Source organism: Coenobita brevimanus, chromosome 110 (genome assembly GCF_032717465.1).
Source record: "Coenobita brevimanus isolate Jiangsu-jjx chromosome 110, ASM3271746v2, whole genome shotgun sequence".
Classification (NCBI taxonomy): domain Eukaryota; kingdom Metazoa; phylum Arthropoda; class Malacostraca; order Decapoda; family Coenobitidae; genus Coenobita; species Coenobita brevimanus.
The window spans coordinates 26651609-26666170 of NC_137063.1; the positions used below are offsets into that span (position 1 = coordinate 26651609).

At 40.7% G+C, this 14562-nt stretch overlaps 1 protein-coding gene across 1 annotated transcript in view; it reads right to left on the minus strand.

The window, feature by feature from the left end:
- Positions 1 to 14562, minus strand: part of LOC145417517 (putative oxidoreductase YjmC) — a 113152-nt gene that overhangs the window by 55735 nt on the left and 42855 nt on the right. Inside the window, exon 5 of the mRNA XM_080286225.1 lies at positions 1231 to 1284. Coding sequence (XP_080142351.1) covers positions 1231 to 1284 — 54 coding nt within the window. The remainder of the gene's footprint in view (positions 1 to 1230; positions 1285 to 14562) is intronic.

Below are 14562 nucleotides of genomic sequence, written 5' to 3' on the forward strand. Positions count from 1 at the left end.
GGATACATTTAGGGGAAAAAATCATAATAAGAATCTATTTTAAATCTTAATGCCTAACCCTATAATGGAAAGCATGTATTTAATGAAGTTTTAGCATTAGAATTGTGTGTGTGTGTTGTGTGTGTGTGTCACGGGGTTTTTATAATAACACAGTATTTTTAAAATATATGTTTAAATGTTATTTAAATTGATATTAATATTCAATAATATTAAAGAGCAGAGACAATGATTGTCTTGCTAAATCAAGCAACGATTCTCTAAGAACGAGAATTTATAAACTTTCTCAACAGTACACAGCAGAGACTAATTACTCACAAGTGCTGAATTACTGTACTGTTAGCCTCTGGAGAAAGTTACTTCACCCCTGACAATAAATAACTAATACTAATAATAATAATCAGGTCCTTGCTGATGCTTAACTCCTATGGCACAACGGATTTTAAGTTAATACAACAAGACTGGTCTAAGTACCACTTATGAAAGCAAACGTTTATGCAAGCTAGGAGCTATATGGAAAATAAGCTTAATTTGGAGAAATGAAACAAGATTTTACTTTACACTGAGCTCAAGAAAAAGAACTGTTAAATTTATTGATTACAAAAAAATAAATTTAACGTTACAATTCAAATCAAATTAATGAGACGCACTCACTCACTCACACAAAAGCTAAATACTTACGCCTAGGAAAAAACACCTTAACTAAACTCTTATGACTACAAAATACAAAAAAGGAAATACTAGTCAATGAATGCGGTGTATCACCCAAAGCTGGAGAACTAAAGGTGGGAGCTTGGAGAAACTGTAAGTGGAGTTTGGGTACTAGCTGACCTCTCGCACTGCTGCACAGGTCCTGTCTCCGTCACAGCAAACACTAGACTGCCCAAGTCGTGGGAAAGAAAAGCGGAGCACTCGGCCGCATTTTTAACGGTCAAGTGCAAGCAGGGGCGAACAATAAAGAAAACAATAGTATCGCTCAGTACAGCACTTAGTGACGTGCATTAAATCGGTCACTTTTGAAAACAGTGACGAATGTTTTGAAAAGTGTACCCCGAAATGGAGGGAGAAACGGTTAGCTGAGCGATACGCAGTGAGTGTTCCACTAATAGCTCGTGGCTTCTCACAAAAGGGAAATGTCGCGGATTGATTCGTGACAGTGTGTGTGTGTGTGTGTGTGTGTGTGTGTGTGTGTGTGTTACAAGCAAACAAACACATATAAAGACAATAACTTACCCGTTTGCCCCTCGTCGCTGCTACACCAGAACAGGCGTTGGTGAAGCTCATCCCCTGAAAAAAAAAAGTAAATATTCAAGAAACAAAGTCTTCTTAATCATTTAAATATAATAATGTTAATCCTGTGAATCCGGTACCGTATTAACTGGATTATTACTACTACCTCCAGACAACTTTCTTCAGGTGAGGAGAGATGCTTTATAGTGGAATGGTTAAATAAGAATATTTTTAACTCATCCAGATCTAAAAGTCTCCCCTAAGCTGACTAAAATCGTCCAGTGGTGTTAACAGTAAAACAGAAAGAACTAGAAAGTACTCAAAGGTGGCATACTTACACCACCGTCAGTAACACTTTATTCAATACTGTAAGACGAATACTGTTACGATCTCACAAAATAAAGTCTACGGCCTTGGTCTGCCCTGTTACACACTTTCTGAGAGCGCGTTCCTTCACCAACACCAATATGATTTCTGATTTCTTACGTGCACATCCAGATCCACCTCAGAATCTGGTAAACTCTTTCTAGACCCTCAGCCCACCTATTCACCAAATTTTATTGAAATCCGATAACAGCTTTTTGAGAGAGCTTGTGCATATACAGACACACACACGGGCGAATACATAACTTCCCTCATTTTCGTCTGTGGAGGTAAAAAAAAAAAAAAAATCACTGGATGGAAGGTGTTAATCTCCCTCCTCTCTAGGTACACATCCTCTGTTCTAGGTACACTTCCTCCATTCTAAATAAGTCCCCCATGCTGACTGAGCACCCCTCCAGTCTAAACAAATTTTGTACACTGAAGATAAATTTCCCTCCAAGCTAGAAAAGTTTCCCTCCATTCCATAAAAGCCTTCTCAATTCCAGATAAGCTTCCTCCATTCTAGATAAGCTCCTTCTATTCCAGATAAGCTCTTCCATTCCAGATAAGCTTCCATTCCAGATAAGCTCTTTCCGTTCCAGATAAGTTTCCATTCCAGATAAGTTTCCATTCCAGATAAGCTTCCATTCCAGATAAGCTTCTTCCATTCAAGATTCTTCCATTCCAGATAAGCTTCTTCCATTCCACATAAGCTTCTTCCTTCCAGTTAAGTTGTCTTCGTTCCAGGCGAGTTCCTTTTGTAACTCGCCCCCACAAAAATGGCGACTTTTCCCTTCCTGTGAGCCACCCGACGATGTTATTCAGCTCAGGACATCCCTCGACTACTGACGAGGTTAACTTCTTCGGTGCTGTGATGTATGTTTTAAATTATATTCGTGATATCTCTAGACGATCTAATCCACCCCATGATAGCCCTCTCGAACTCGTTAGATGGGGCTATGATTACCTGTCTCATTGCAAGACGTTTCCCCAAAGCTTAATAAAATTGTCTACTTGCAGCAAGATGTGGAGGAAACAAGACAACGGTCATCTTTGATAACCGCACCCACCCCAACCGTATCCACCACCGCAGTACATCTCAAAAGGCTCCATTTGTCTCTGGACACGCACCTCAGACACACCCCGCCAGCACACTACATACACCTCTGACACACTTCAGACACACCACCTCTACCAATTACCTCTCAATACAACCCTCATAAGGCCTGGCCCCTCGTGGGTGTGCAGAACAAACTACAGTAGATGTGCTGTTTCTTCCTGTGCATTCAGAGAACACATGAAACCTGCATAACCAAGCCTGTGATATGCATGCCGATTTGAGAGATTACAAAATGATATTACTGCATCATATAAGTCAGTTCCGCGATGTAAAACCCACATGATCGCAGTGGTGGCATATATGAAGGGGTGATATACCAGGATACATTGAGTAAGACATAGCAGTAGTAGTAACAGTTAGCGGATGGGAACCCATTCTACAACATGTACTAAGAAATCAAAGCAATATCTGCCTTCCTTCCCATATTTTGTATCCTTCATAAATTTTGCAGGGGGCCTAATCCTCCTTAAAAAATAATGGTGGAAAATTTTAAATAACTGAAGATATTATCAGAGAATCAGACGAACCGACCTGGGGAGTTTCACTGTAATTCATGTGCTCACTTTCCCCTATTTATGATTGTTCTTCTTTTGGGGATATATTTTTTTTTTATGCAAGAAAGAAGGAACCAAAGGCCAGAAGCCTACAAACCGATCCTTCCAAGAAAAAACAAAAACAATGCAAAAGAGAGCCAAATTCAAGATCCGTTCATTTCGAGATACCCGAACACACTGCGTTTCAAAGACTGGAGATCATAGGAAGTAGGAAATACAGATAGAGGAAGTGTGTTCCAAAGTTGACCTGTTGCGTAAAGGAAGGACTGGGAGTAACGGTTAACTCTTGCATTAGAGAGTTGGACAGCAAAGGGATGAGAGTTTGCTGCTAGACAGGTGCTACGCACCCGTCGTAGAGGTGGAGGGATCCAAGCAGACAGTTCAGAGGAGCAGTGACCATTGAAGTTGCGATAGAAAAGAGATAAAGATGCATCAATGTGACAAAGAGACAGAGGTTGAAGGGAGCCAATAAGAGGAGGAGAGTTGATGAGACGAAAATCCCTTGACTCCACCCTATTGAGAAGAGCTGTATGTGGGGAGCCTCTCCACACATGAGAGTTATATTCTACACAGGCGCGAATAAAAACCCGTGTATAAAGTCAACATCTGTGCAGGGGTAAAGAAGGTACGGAGTCGGGTTAGCACACCCAATCTCTTAGAAGCAGATTTTACAAGAGATGTAAATTATGATTTTTCCAAGATAAGTCTCGAGTGAACGAAACCCCAAGCATGTTCAAGGATGATGCGGGATTGAGATGGTTATTATTAAACCTTAGAGGGTACTCCTTTGTCGGGCTGATAGGTGTAAAAACTGAGTTTTTGATGCATTAAAAACAACGAGATTATCTTTACCCGTCAGAGATACGAGCCAAGTCAGACATTAGGTGTGCCATAGTCTCATCCCTTGTTTGCTAAAGTAAATGCTAAGATGAACTTTGCGGGAACCGAATGGTAAGGTGAAGGATGGAATCATCAGCGTACGAGTGGATAGGGTTAGATGTCCAGCTTAGAAGGTCATTGATAAATAAAAGGAAGAGAGTTGGTCATAGGACAAAACTCTGAGGAACACCTCTGTTGACAGATCTAGGAGAAGAACGGTGGCCGTCTACAACGGCAGCTATAGAACGACCAGAAAGGAAGCTATAGATGAAGGCACAGATAGAAGGATAGAAACCGTAAGAGGGCAGTTTGGAAATTAAAGATTTATACCAGACTTGATCTAAAGCCTCTGAGATGTCAAGTGCAATGGCAAAGCTTTCGCCAAAGTCCCAAAAGGGGGATGACCAGGAGTCTGAAAGGTAGGTGAGAAGATCGCCAGCAGAGCATCCCTGACAGAACCCATACTGACAATCAGAAAGAAGGTTGTGTTAGGAAAGATGCTTTAAAATTTTTCTATTAAGAACTGACTCGAAAACTTTTGAAACACAGGATGTTAAAGCAATTGGACGATAATAGAGGGTTGGGAACGGCCACCCTTCTTTGGGACTGGCTGAATGACAGCAAACTTCCAGCAAGAAGGAAAGGTGCAAGTTGACAGACAAAGGCGAAAGAGTTTACCTAGGCAGGGTGTAAGCACTGAAGCACAGTTCTTGAGGACAACAGGAGGAACTCCATCAGGCCCATATGCCTAGTTAGTATTGAGGCCTGTGATGGCAGATAATACATCAGCTGAAGAAATTTTAATATCAGCCACGAGGAAGTCAGAGGGGGGAAGTGATGGAGGAACAGCACCGGAATCGTCTAAGGTGAAAATGGAGGAGAAAGTCTGAGCAATGAGATCTGCTTTATCAGTAGAAGAAACAGCTACAGAGCCATCAGAATAGAAAAGAGGAGGGAAGGATGATGAGGTAAAGTTGTTAGAAAGGTTTTTGGCAAAGTGCCAGAAGGTGCGGGAAGAATTCAAGTAGGAGAGTCGAGAGCACTTAGTAAGGATGAAATTATTTTTAGCAGTGCAAAGAACAGACTTAGCACAATTCCGGGCAGAAACATAAACATGATGTGATTCAGGGGAGGGTTGGCTCTGGTACCTTTTATAGGCCCTCTCCTTGTGGCAGACAGCATTAGAACAAGTGTGATTAAACCAAGGCTTTCTTGCATTAGTCAAAGGATATGAGAAAGGAATGTATGCTTCCATGCGCGAGAGAATAACCTCCGCAATGCGCAAGGCACACTCAGATGACTCCCGGCCAAGGAAGCAATAATCATTCCATGGAAAATCAAAGAAGTACTGCCTAAGGGCCTCCCAATCTGCAGCTCCAAAGTGCCACAGACGGCGTTTCTTTGGAGGGTCCACAGGCCGTACTGGAGAGATAGGACAGGATAAGGTAATAAGGTTGTGATCGGAGGAGCCCAACGGAGAGGAAAGATTAACAGTGTAACCAGAAGGATTAGTTGTATGGATGAGGTCAAGTATGTTGGAACTCTCTCCACGGTGGTCAGGGATAGGGCTGACTAACCCAAGAATCGCTGGTAGAGGGGGGTCACGCTCTTCATATTTCGCATTACAAATGAGAGTTCCTTATATAACATGTACTATGATATCATATTTATATCTGCCTTTCACTATTTATAAGAATTTTAGAACTGATGGGGAAGGTTGACCCCTCTAAAATATCATGGCTACAAACGAATTCACCTGGTAGCTTCATTTAAGTCCATCAAACAGGAGATAATGCACACACACACACACACACACACACACACACACACACACACACTGATGATTCTCGCGCAACGCATAATGCCAGTTGCTTTGATGAATTGATAAATTACGCCCGCAGGTTACAAGGGATTATCTGCTAACCGTCGCCTAATTATGTCGTTCCCACTGCCTATGACCTCCAGCCTTTTAACTCTGTCAGCAAGAAGACGTAATTTATTATACTCTTCCTACTTCAAAATCTTTATTTATTTTTTTTTACTTACAGAACGCTTCGAGCTGGAGAGGCCATTCGCAAATCTATATCCTTCATAAACTTCTTCAGTACGAGGTGAAGGCAGTTACCAGTTTGGATAACATCGTCTGGAAGCAGCAACAAATGTGCAGTACAAACGACTGCGTCACCGAATTCAACTATTTACCATTTCACTATGATATGTCTTTCCTGAGCTGATTTTTGTTTTTTAAACGAAGGGAGGAAGGAAAAAAATCCATATGCCTACTCCAGATTACAGGTGTCCTCCATTCCTAAAAAGTCTGTAACATTTACACTTAATTAAGCTGTAGGTTGAGTTTGTGAGAAAAACTAGTCTGGGGAAGCGAGTTCCGAAGAGAAGCAGTTCGGGGAATAAATGAGTTCTGATGGGCAGATGTTATGCAATATAGCAGTGTGACATTCAAGTCGTAAACTTTTCCAGATGCCCGTGTAACACGGGGGAAGGAGTGGCTGCAACTTCGTCTGAGCGTTTGCCATAGGCCGCTTTCACACAAGGCCACCAAAGGCCGCAATTAGTTGCCTCCCATAGTTTTCAATGGAGCCTTTCATACGAGGCCACTGCGGTTGCCTGACCGGCAACCAGCTCCCAGCGGTGGCTCGCTTGCGCAACTAGTGTCCGCCACTGGCGGTTGCTGCCACTCGCTGTAAAGCATTGTTTCAAATCAGAGCTTTCATACGGCGCCACCAGTTGCCGCCAGCAAGACAAGGAGAAGGAGCTCTTCCTGTGACGCCATTCTTTCAACTGAGAGCCATGCCAAGGAGTGGCGTGAGTTCAGTGGAGGACAATAGTTGCTGGCCACTTCATACTGGGCTACCAGTGGAGGCCACCGGTGGCCTCGTGTGAAGCGGCCTAAAAGTTTCTGCAAAATAATGCAAGAGAGGAAACATTCCATCTTACTTGTAGGGGAGGTAATTCATTTGTAACTGCTGGGTTATTAATAATTCTTTTATCTTTATTTCTTTTTTCTTTTTCGAGCTGTTTAGTGCCACCTCTTCACATCCACTCAGCATGAGTGAGCAATATTCTAACAGAGGACACTGAGTTGTAAATTAAATGTAACTGCTCGTCAGCGAAGAAACTACTGTATATATAAAAAATGATCCAAGTTTCTTTGAAGCTGTTTTAGCAAGTGATCCAACGTGAAGCGTCCAACTGAGGGTATCAATAAGCGAAACACCGAGAATTTCAATACTTTTAGAGATGGGATTATCAGCTGCAGTGAAGAAAATATAGGAATCAAGCAATACCTATGTATTAGTAAATTGGATATATTTGGTTTTCCTAGCAATGAATGAGACAATGTTATACTGTCTCCATTCAGTGATCTTAGATAAGTCTTAATTTTGTGGAGAACGATGTGTTGAGTTGGAAGTTAGAAATAATGGACTTAGTGAATGGGTGCTTAAGTGTAAAGGAACTGTGATTCCTTGAGTCATCTGGACATCAGTGAATGAGATTGTGGGTGACAGACAAGAGATCATCAACATGGATGAGGGAGAAGGTTGGAGCCAGGATTGATGCTTGTGGGACACCGGGAGTAAATGAGTGGAAGCTGGAATACACATCAATACCTACACTCTTATTTTTCTGTTGCCGAGATATAGATCTGTGGGTCTCAAGATGATGGGCCATATCAAGGGAGTTTGGATAAAACGGAACGATACCACTCCGTCAAACTGTCTGGTGGTAGTATGAAGAAAAGTAAAACAGTCATCGTAGCGGAGTGGCACGGGTCTTTTATTAAAGTGGGAGCATCTCTAGGGAGGCCTCTGTCAGTCAATATCTCACTAACGATTATCGGAAACGTTGGTTCATTTCCATAGACTTTAATTACTTTAGCAAAGTCACACCACATCACACCACCCTCTAACACCACACAATATCACCCTTCCACACAACACTACACCAAAGGCATTAATCGAAAGGCCCAAAAGCCCCTGCATTATGTTCCATACTTTTGTATTTACTTGTATCCCTTCAATGGGATAGGTCCTTTGTGAGCTGAATGAAATTATCCCTGTCAGCAAAACTGAGTACAAAGGTGTCATCGCACTGTAAGTGTTGAACACAGTGTGTTCAGACATTTGAAATGAACGCATATTCACTCCTTCACTGCCATGGTATGTAGATTTCTGTTTCACTGCAGATTCCACCAGATAATTTTTGTCAGCTTAATAAAATTTTAGCAGGTATGGAAGTAAAAGTGTTAGATACAAACCCCAGTCAGTCATATCCTCAGCTGCATACCATGTTCTGGTGTTGCAACAATATAACAAAAGTCATTATAATAAAATGGTTTACCTCTTCACTACACTTACATCTTTTTCCATACGTGTTATCGTCAGGAGATGTTGTTCCACCTTAGGGGAAAATTTTTGAAAAGCTTTTATTTTTTCTTAATTCGGGGGTTTAAGTATTAATAATCGCTGGTGTGAGCCTTGATTTATGATTTACTATCGCCTGTTCAAGTAAATTAAAAGGTTTTCTTGATTAAATCTAGTCCAGGCATTCTAAAACTGACGCAAAACAACCATAAAATACTTGCATTTGAACAGAAGTGAGCCACAGGGTACTGATAGCCCCTCACGCCACTGATAAGCAGAGGAAGGCCCAGCATGTAGTCTCGTCGGTAAGCAAGTTCCGCAGCACCTCTTCCTTAACGATTTAATTTTTAATATGCCAAGTTAATGTCCTGAGGCACGTTATTTATGCAGAGTATGGCGATACTGGAATGATTTGTGCAATACGGAGAGAGAGAGAGAGAGAGAGGCGGGGGGGATACAGTAGTGGTTTCACAACCAGGTGGCCTGGGTCACTCACATACAACGCCTCAGCAACAGCTCGTGTCCATTTCAGTAAAAGCTGAGAAAGCAATATGTACATTTTTGATGCCTGTAGCTTTGTGTCAACCAAGCGAGATGGATTAAGGCCAATGTAAAGTTATGTATGAGACAGCCCTAGCATGTATTCAGTATGGACGGTGGGTGTTAGCGCCGAAGTGGTGACATGTAGAGGTGTGTGGCATGTAGGAAGACTACTGGGCCTTGGGAGCAGGCTGTGAAGACTTTGCCCGGAGTCGAACACAGAAAAAAAAAAAAAAAAAAAAAAAAAAAAGCAGTGCGAACAGCAGGAGATGCCGGTACATGATTTATTAAGCCGAGTAGCACAAGTGTGGCGTGTAGTATGTCTGGCTTGCTGCTGACTGTGTGGGCAAAGAGGTGAGAGTCGGTCAGAATGTGCTGAGCTTGTAACAACTCTGAGTTAATCAGAACAGGTTTCCTAACAATTACACAATGCATTCCTACAGCTACATTATACAACTAGGGTAACTTATACAGTATGGCGTATACATTACATGAATTAAACCATCTCACGTTAGGAAGAATAAATTATAAATAAAAAAGAAGCATTCAGAGTGCAACATCCACACCCATCATCTGGTCTAAGGGCCAGATATTTCACTTTGCCCCGTGACCTTGATCTTCGACCAAGGACTTTCAAAATCATATCATTCTTGCATGACACTTGACCACTCCCCCAAGCCTGGTCCAAATCGAATTAAAATCATTTCTGTTGACCAGTAAATTTTAATCTTTCCCACTGACCTTGACCTTTGAATGACTTCTCAGAATCGAATTCTTGTCACTGCCTAACCTTGAATCCTTTTACAAAGTTTAATGTTAATCGGATAAAAACTATTTAAGCTGAACTTGCCATGTGACCTTGACCTTTGATCTGTTGTTCTAATAATAAATAGGTAAACTTTTTGATTAATCCTCAACCCTCCCACCAAGTTTGGTCCTAATTGGGTCAAAATTATTTAGTTGTATGGTTCACGCACAGAAGCAAGAGTCGAAAACTGACCGTGCTCTGCGCCTCTGACCTTTGACTAATTGTTTTCAAAATCGAACCCCTTCATTCTTGTAACACCTTCAGTCGTTCTGTCAAGTTCCGGTCTAAAGTTGATAGGAAATATTTAAGTTGCACTGACGTAGCTGTCACCTTAACGTTTTATATTCGTTCTAAAGAAAAAAAGTACTTCTTGTCCTTCTACCTCTTCATCATAATATTACCAAATTTATCTGTGTAGTCTATTACTCCCCCAATGCTTCTTCAGAACTCAGTGTATTAAATTTTGACTCCATATCCACACTATTGACTAACCTTAACTTCACCCTTAGCGCCGAAACTACGATTTTGGGTGATTTTTACATACATAATGTAGAATGATTATCACATTCTGCCAGGATTGACGATACTGGTCTAGAATGCGAGCTGTTTCCAGAATCGTTTAATTTCATGCAGTTGGTAAAGGAACCAACCAGAATACCAGATAATCCTGACCATAATGCTTATCTCTTGGATCTGTTTCTGACAAATAATCCAGATCATGCAGGATAGACGTACTGTCACCACTGGGATCCTCCGACCACAGTCTTATCAAAGCCTCATTAGTCGGCTCCCCCAAACCTCCCCCTTCTGAACCTGTTAGGGTAACCCAACGGCATGCTCATGGGGCAGACTGGGATGGATTTAGAAATTACACTGATGACATTCCATGGCAGTCTTTCTTCTGCAGTGACATCGTCCCACATTAATGACTTAATACAAGCAGATATGCAATTGTTCATACTAAGTCAACAGTTCTTGATCGGACTCCCCAAAATGGTATGATAGCGACTGTGCTAGAGCAACGGCCCAAAAGTCATTATTACATAATTCTTACTTAAAAAAAAAAAAAAAAAAAAAAAACTGAATCACTCAGTCAATTTAAAATTGCTAGAAACAATGCAAAAGCTGTAATAAATCACGCTAAATCAAACTTTCTTCACAATCAAGCATCCAAACTACTAAACAGTCCTAATGACAATAGAATATTCTGGTCAATTCTCAATTCTTTCAAAAAATAACTTTAACAAGGCATCATCCATTCCCCCACTGAAATCTTCAGACGGTAACATTACAAATGACCCACGTGGTAAAGCCAACATCCTAGCCAGTACATTTGCCAGAAATTCTACGTTAGAGGAAGTCAGCCAGAATGCCCAATACTAGAACTCGACTCTCTCAAAATTGTCCCACTTAAAATACAGACCAGACATGTAAAATCAATCCTAGACAATTTACCAACCAACAAAGCTCCAGGCCCAAATAGAATTCCTCCAAATGTTTTGAAAAAGTGCTCCACAGAACTTGCATCTGTTTGAGCTAAATTATTCAGACTATGCATATGTACTTCTTCATTCCCTAATCCTTGGAAAGAAGACAATATCCACCCAATTTCAAAGAAAGGAAATTCCTCTGACCCTTCTGATTACAGACCAATAGCTATCACGTCTTCTCTTGGTAAAGTATTTGAAAGTGTAATGATTAAGCACATAGTTAAACATCATGAATCCAACAACTTAATTAGTCATAGACAGTATGGTTTTCATTACGAAAGATGCACCAGTTATATACTCAGTCTCCTGACTCACACTATCCATCAGTCAACTGACCAACATGGTTAAAAACTCATGTAGTGGCCCTTGATATTTGTAAAGCTTTTGACAAAGTGTGGCACTGTTCCCTGCTATCCGAACTCCCTTAGTACGTACTAACATCTTTTGTTCCTCTTGTTTCCTCATATCTTTAGTAACACCACAGGCATACCTGGGTATTATTCACCAGGCCCTGGAAGAAAAAAATGTTCTAATCAATATTTATTCATGAAACTTGGTATGAGTGTGGAATAACCTCTCTTGTTCACACTGGTATAAGTATTAAAGAAAATTTAATGAGAGATCATTTTTGAAAAATAACCAAGTTCGAGAGTTGACAGCTAAATATACTGTATAAGAGTAAAAACTTTCTTTTTGTCTTTATTTTATACTCCTTGCCTGCATCCTCAAAACCTCTCAAACACAGGCTGCTAGCTCCTCTGTTATCAGAAAACCAAAAGTGAAAAATTCTACTCACACAATAGGCATTGCCAGGTAAAAATCACCCGACCACTGCAAACAATACATGAAGACTGAAGTGTAGAGCGTCACCCACCCACCCACCTAACACTGAGTCTCAACACACAATGCAGCTACTGAGAGAATGTTCTGGAGATAAAGGAACCATGTGTATAATACAATGTTGCAATACCACCGGGTGAATTTCTCCCACATATGCTTGTCCAGGGATAAACACCCATTCACAAAGTTTAATATATCTAACCCACAATTCACTACAGCAATCTCCATATATCAAGACTTACCTAGGATCACTGAATGGGGACAAAATAACCTTGTCTCACTGAATGCTACTAATACCAAATATATAAAATTTACTAATACAGACATTGCCAGATTTCTATATTACCTTCAATGCTACTAATATTCCAGTCTCCAAAAGTATTGAAATTCTCAGTGTTTCACTTAACATTGCCCTCAGCTGGACCTCTCATGTCAGATCACTTCCTAAAGCTGCCTCACAAGAAACTTGGATTATTGTACAGGGTTTGTAGCTTCTTCACTGACGATCAGTTAGCTACAGTTTATAAGTCACGTGCGCTCTCAGCTGGAATATAGCTCACCCTTGTGGAATGGATGTGGAGAAGTTGCACTAAATCAACTAGACAAAATTCAGAACAGAGCTGTTAGAATTAATAATAACCCTGCTATCACGAAACTACCTCCCCTACAGGTAAGAAGGAATGTTGCCTCCCTTGCATTATTTTACAGACTTAGGGCAAATGCTCAGATGAAGTTGCATCCACTGTGCCACCTCTCCACGCCTTCCCCTGTGCTACAAGGACATCTGGAAACCTTCATGACTGGAATGTCACACAACCATATTGCAGAGCTTCCACCTTTCAGAAATCTTTTATTCCCCGAACTGCATCTCTTGGAAACTCGCTTCCCCAGAGTTGTTTCCCCCCAAACTTCAACCTATGGCTGTTGAGGTCCAGCTGTTACAGACTTAATGAATGGAGGACACCAGTAATCTGATGTATGGATTATTTTTTTTAATGATTTGTGTTTCCTTCCTCTGTTTTGTTATAAAAAAAAAAAAAAAGATAAAAACTGCTTAAGTTATTCTGTTCACACAGACGGACAGACAAGCGTCGAACAAAACACAGCACCTACTCTCGTTTCGCAAGCACGAGTGTAAACATCATCAAGAAGGGGTTAATTTTGTAGCCGTGAAAGGTCTTTCTTCTATCTATCTATCTATCTATTGCCAGAAGCCATAATCCCGTAAGGGGTGGCCATTTGATTTTGAGTTATTTGTTTTACAAGGAGGGGCACTAACCCTCCACCAACCCACTTGTTGACACGTAGGGAACACGTATGATTTGGTTATATGGTTACCACCCAGCGTTGTAAATGGTTTCTTGGCTTACATTTGGCTTGTCACTCAATGTAAAGTCACCTGTAAAGGAAAGAAAAGCAATAAGAAGTGACAGGAAAGATGGGAGAAATAGGATGAGAGAAGGGCAGGCACAGGAAAAGAATGATAGAGGCTAAGGACGAAGTAGGCAGCACTACATCAAGTGAGTGGATGATGGTCGCCACCATCTACCACTTACCTTGTATAAAATCGCTTGAAAGTAGCCAGAATTCATTTTCAAAGACATCATTGGACTGACAGGGTTAATTTAGGCTTTGTCTTGACCATCATTCTTTGGAAAAAATAAAAATATATAAAAATGTTGACTCCCCTTCTTTGGTGTTCTTACCTGCAATTAAAGAAAAACCATCCACAGACGTTTTCCCAAAGCATGAATATCAATAAAATTTCAGGTGTTATTATTTTTTCTGCAAAATTTTGAACTACACTTTGGATATCGTCCCATCGCTCAAGGCAAAATTTGAATTAAACTTAGTATATGTATAAACATTTTCTCCTTCACGGATCTGAATAAATCTTTGGGCATCATTACAGTTTTTAAAATCACGAATTTATAATAACTGGATATGGGATCAGAAACAAGTAAAAAAGACTAACAGAAATACTATTACATTTTTTTTTTCTGTTTACAATTTGAATTAAAGTTTTGAGTATCATTCCAGACAGGGTACAAACGTATAGGAGAAACTAATAGTGCCCAACAAAAATAGTCCACACATTAAATATACTAACAACCAACCCCTTTTTATCACTCTGAGGCATAAAGGGCGAGGCCAGGCTACCGTAGTCAATTACATGAGGAGTAAATGACTGGCCTCCTTCCCTTGATAACGTTACATAGCCTTTATAAAAACCTCTATACCTTATACCAATTAATTTGGCCAGGCATGTATGGCAACTGTTCCCACCGAGATTCTGATTGGCTGGAGGTGTTTGTTCGATTTCGTTGTTGCTTAAACCGATACTCTCTTTATTATCAGA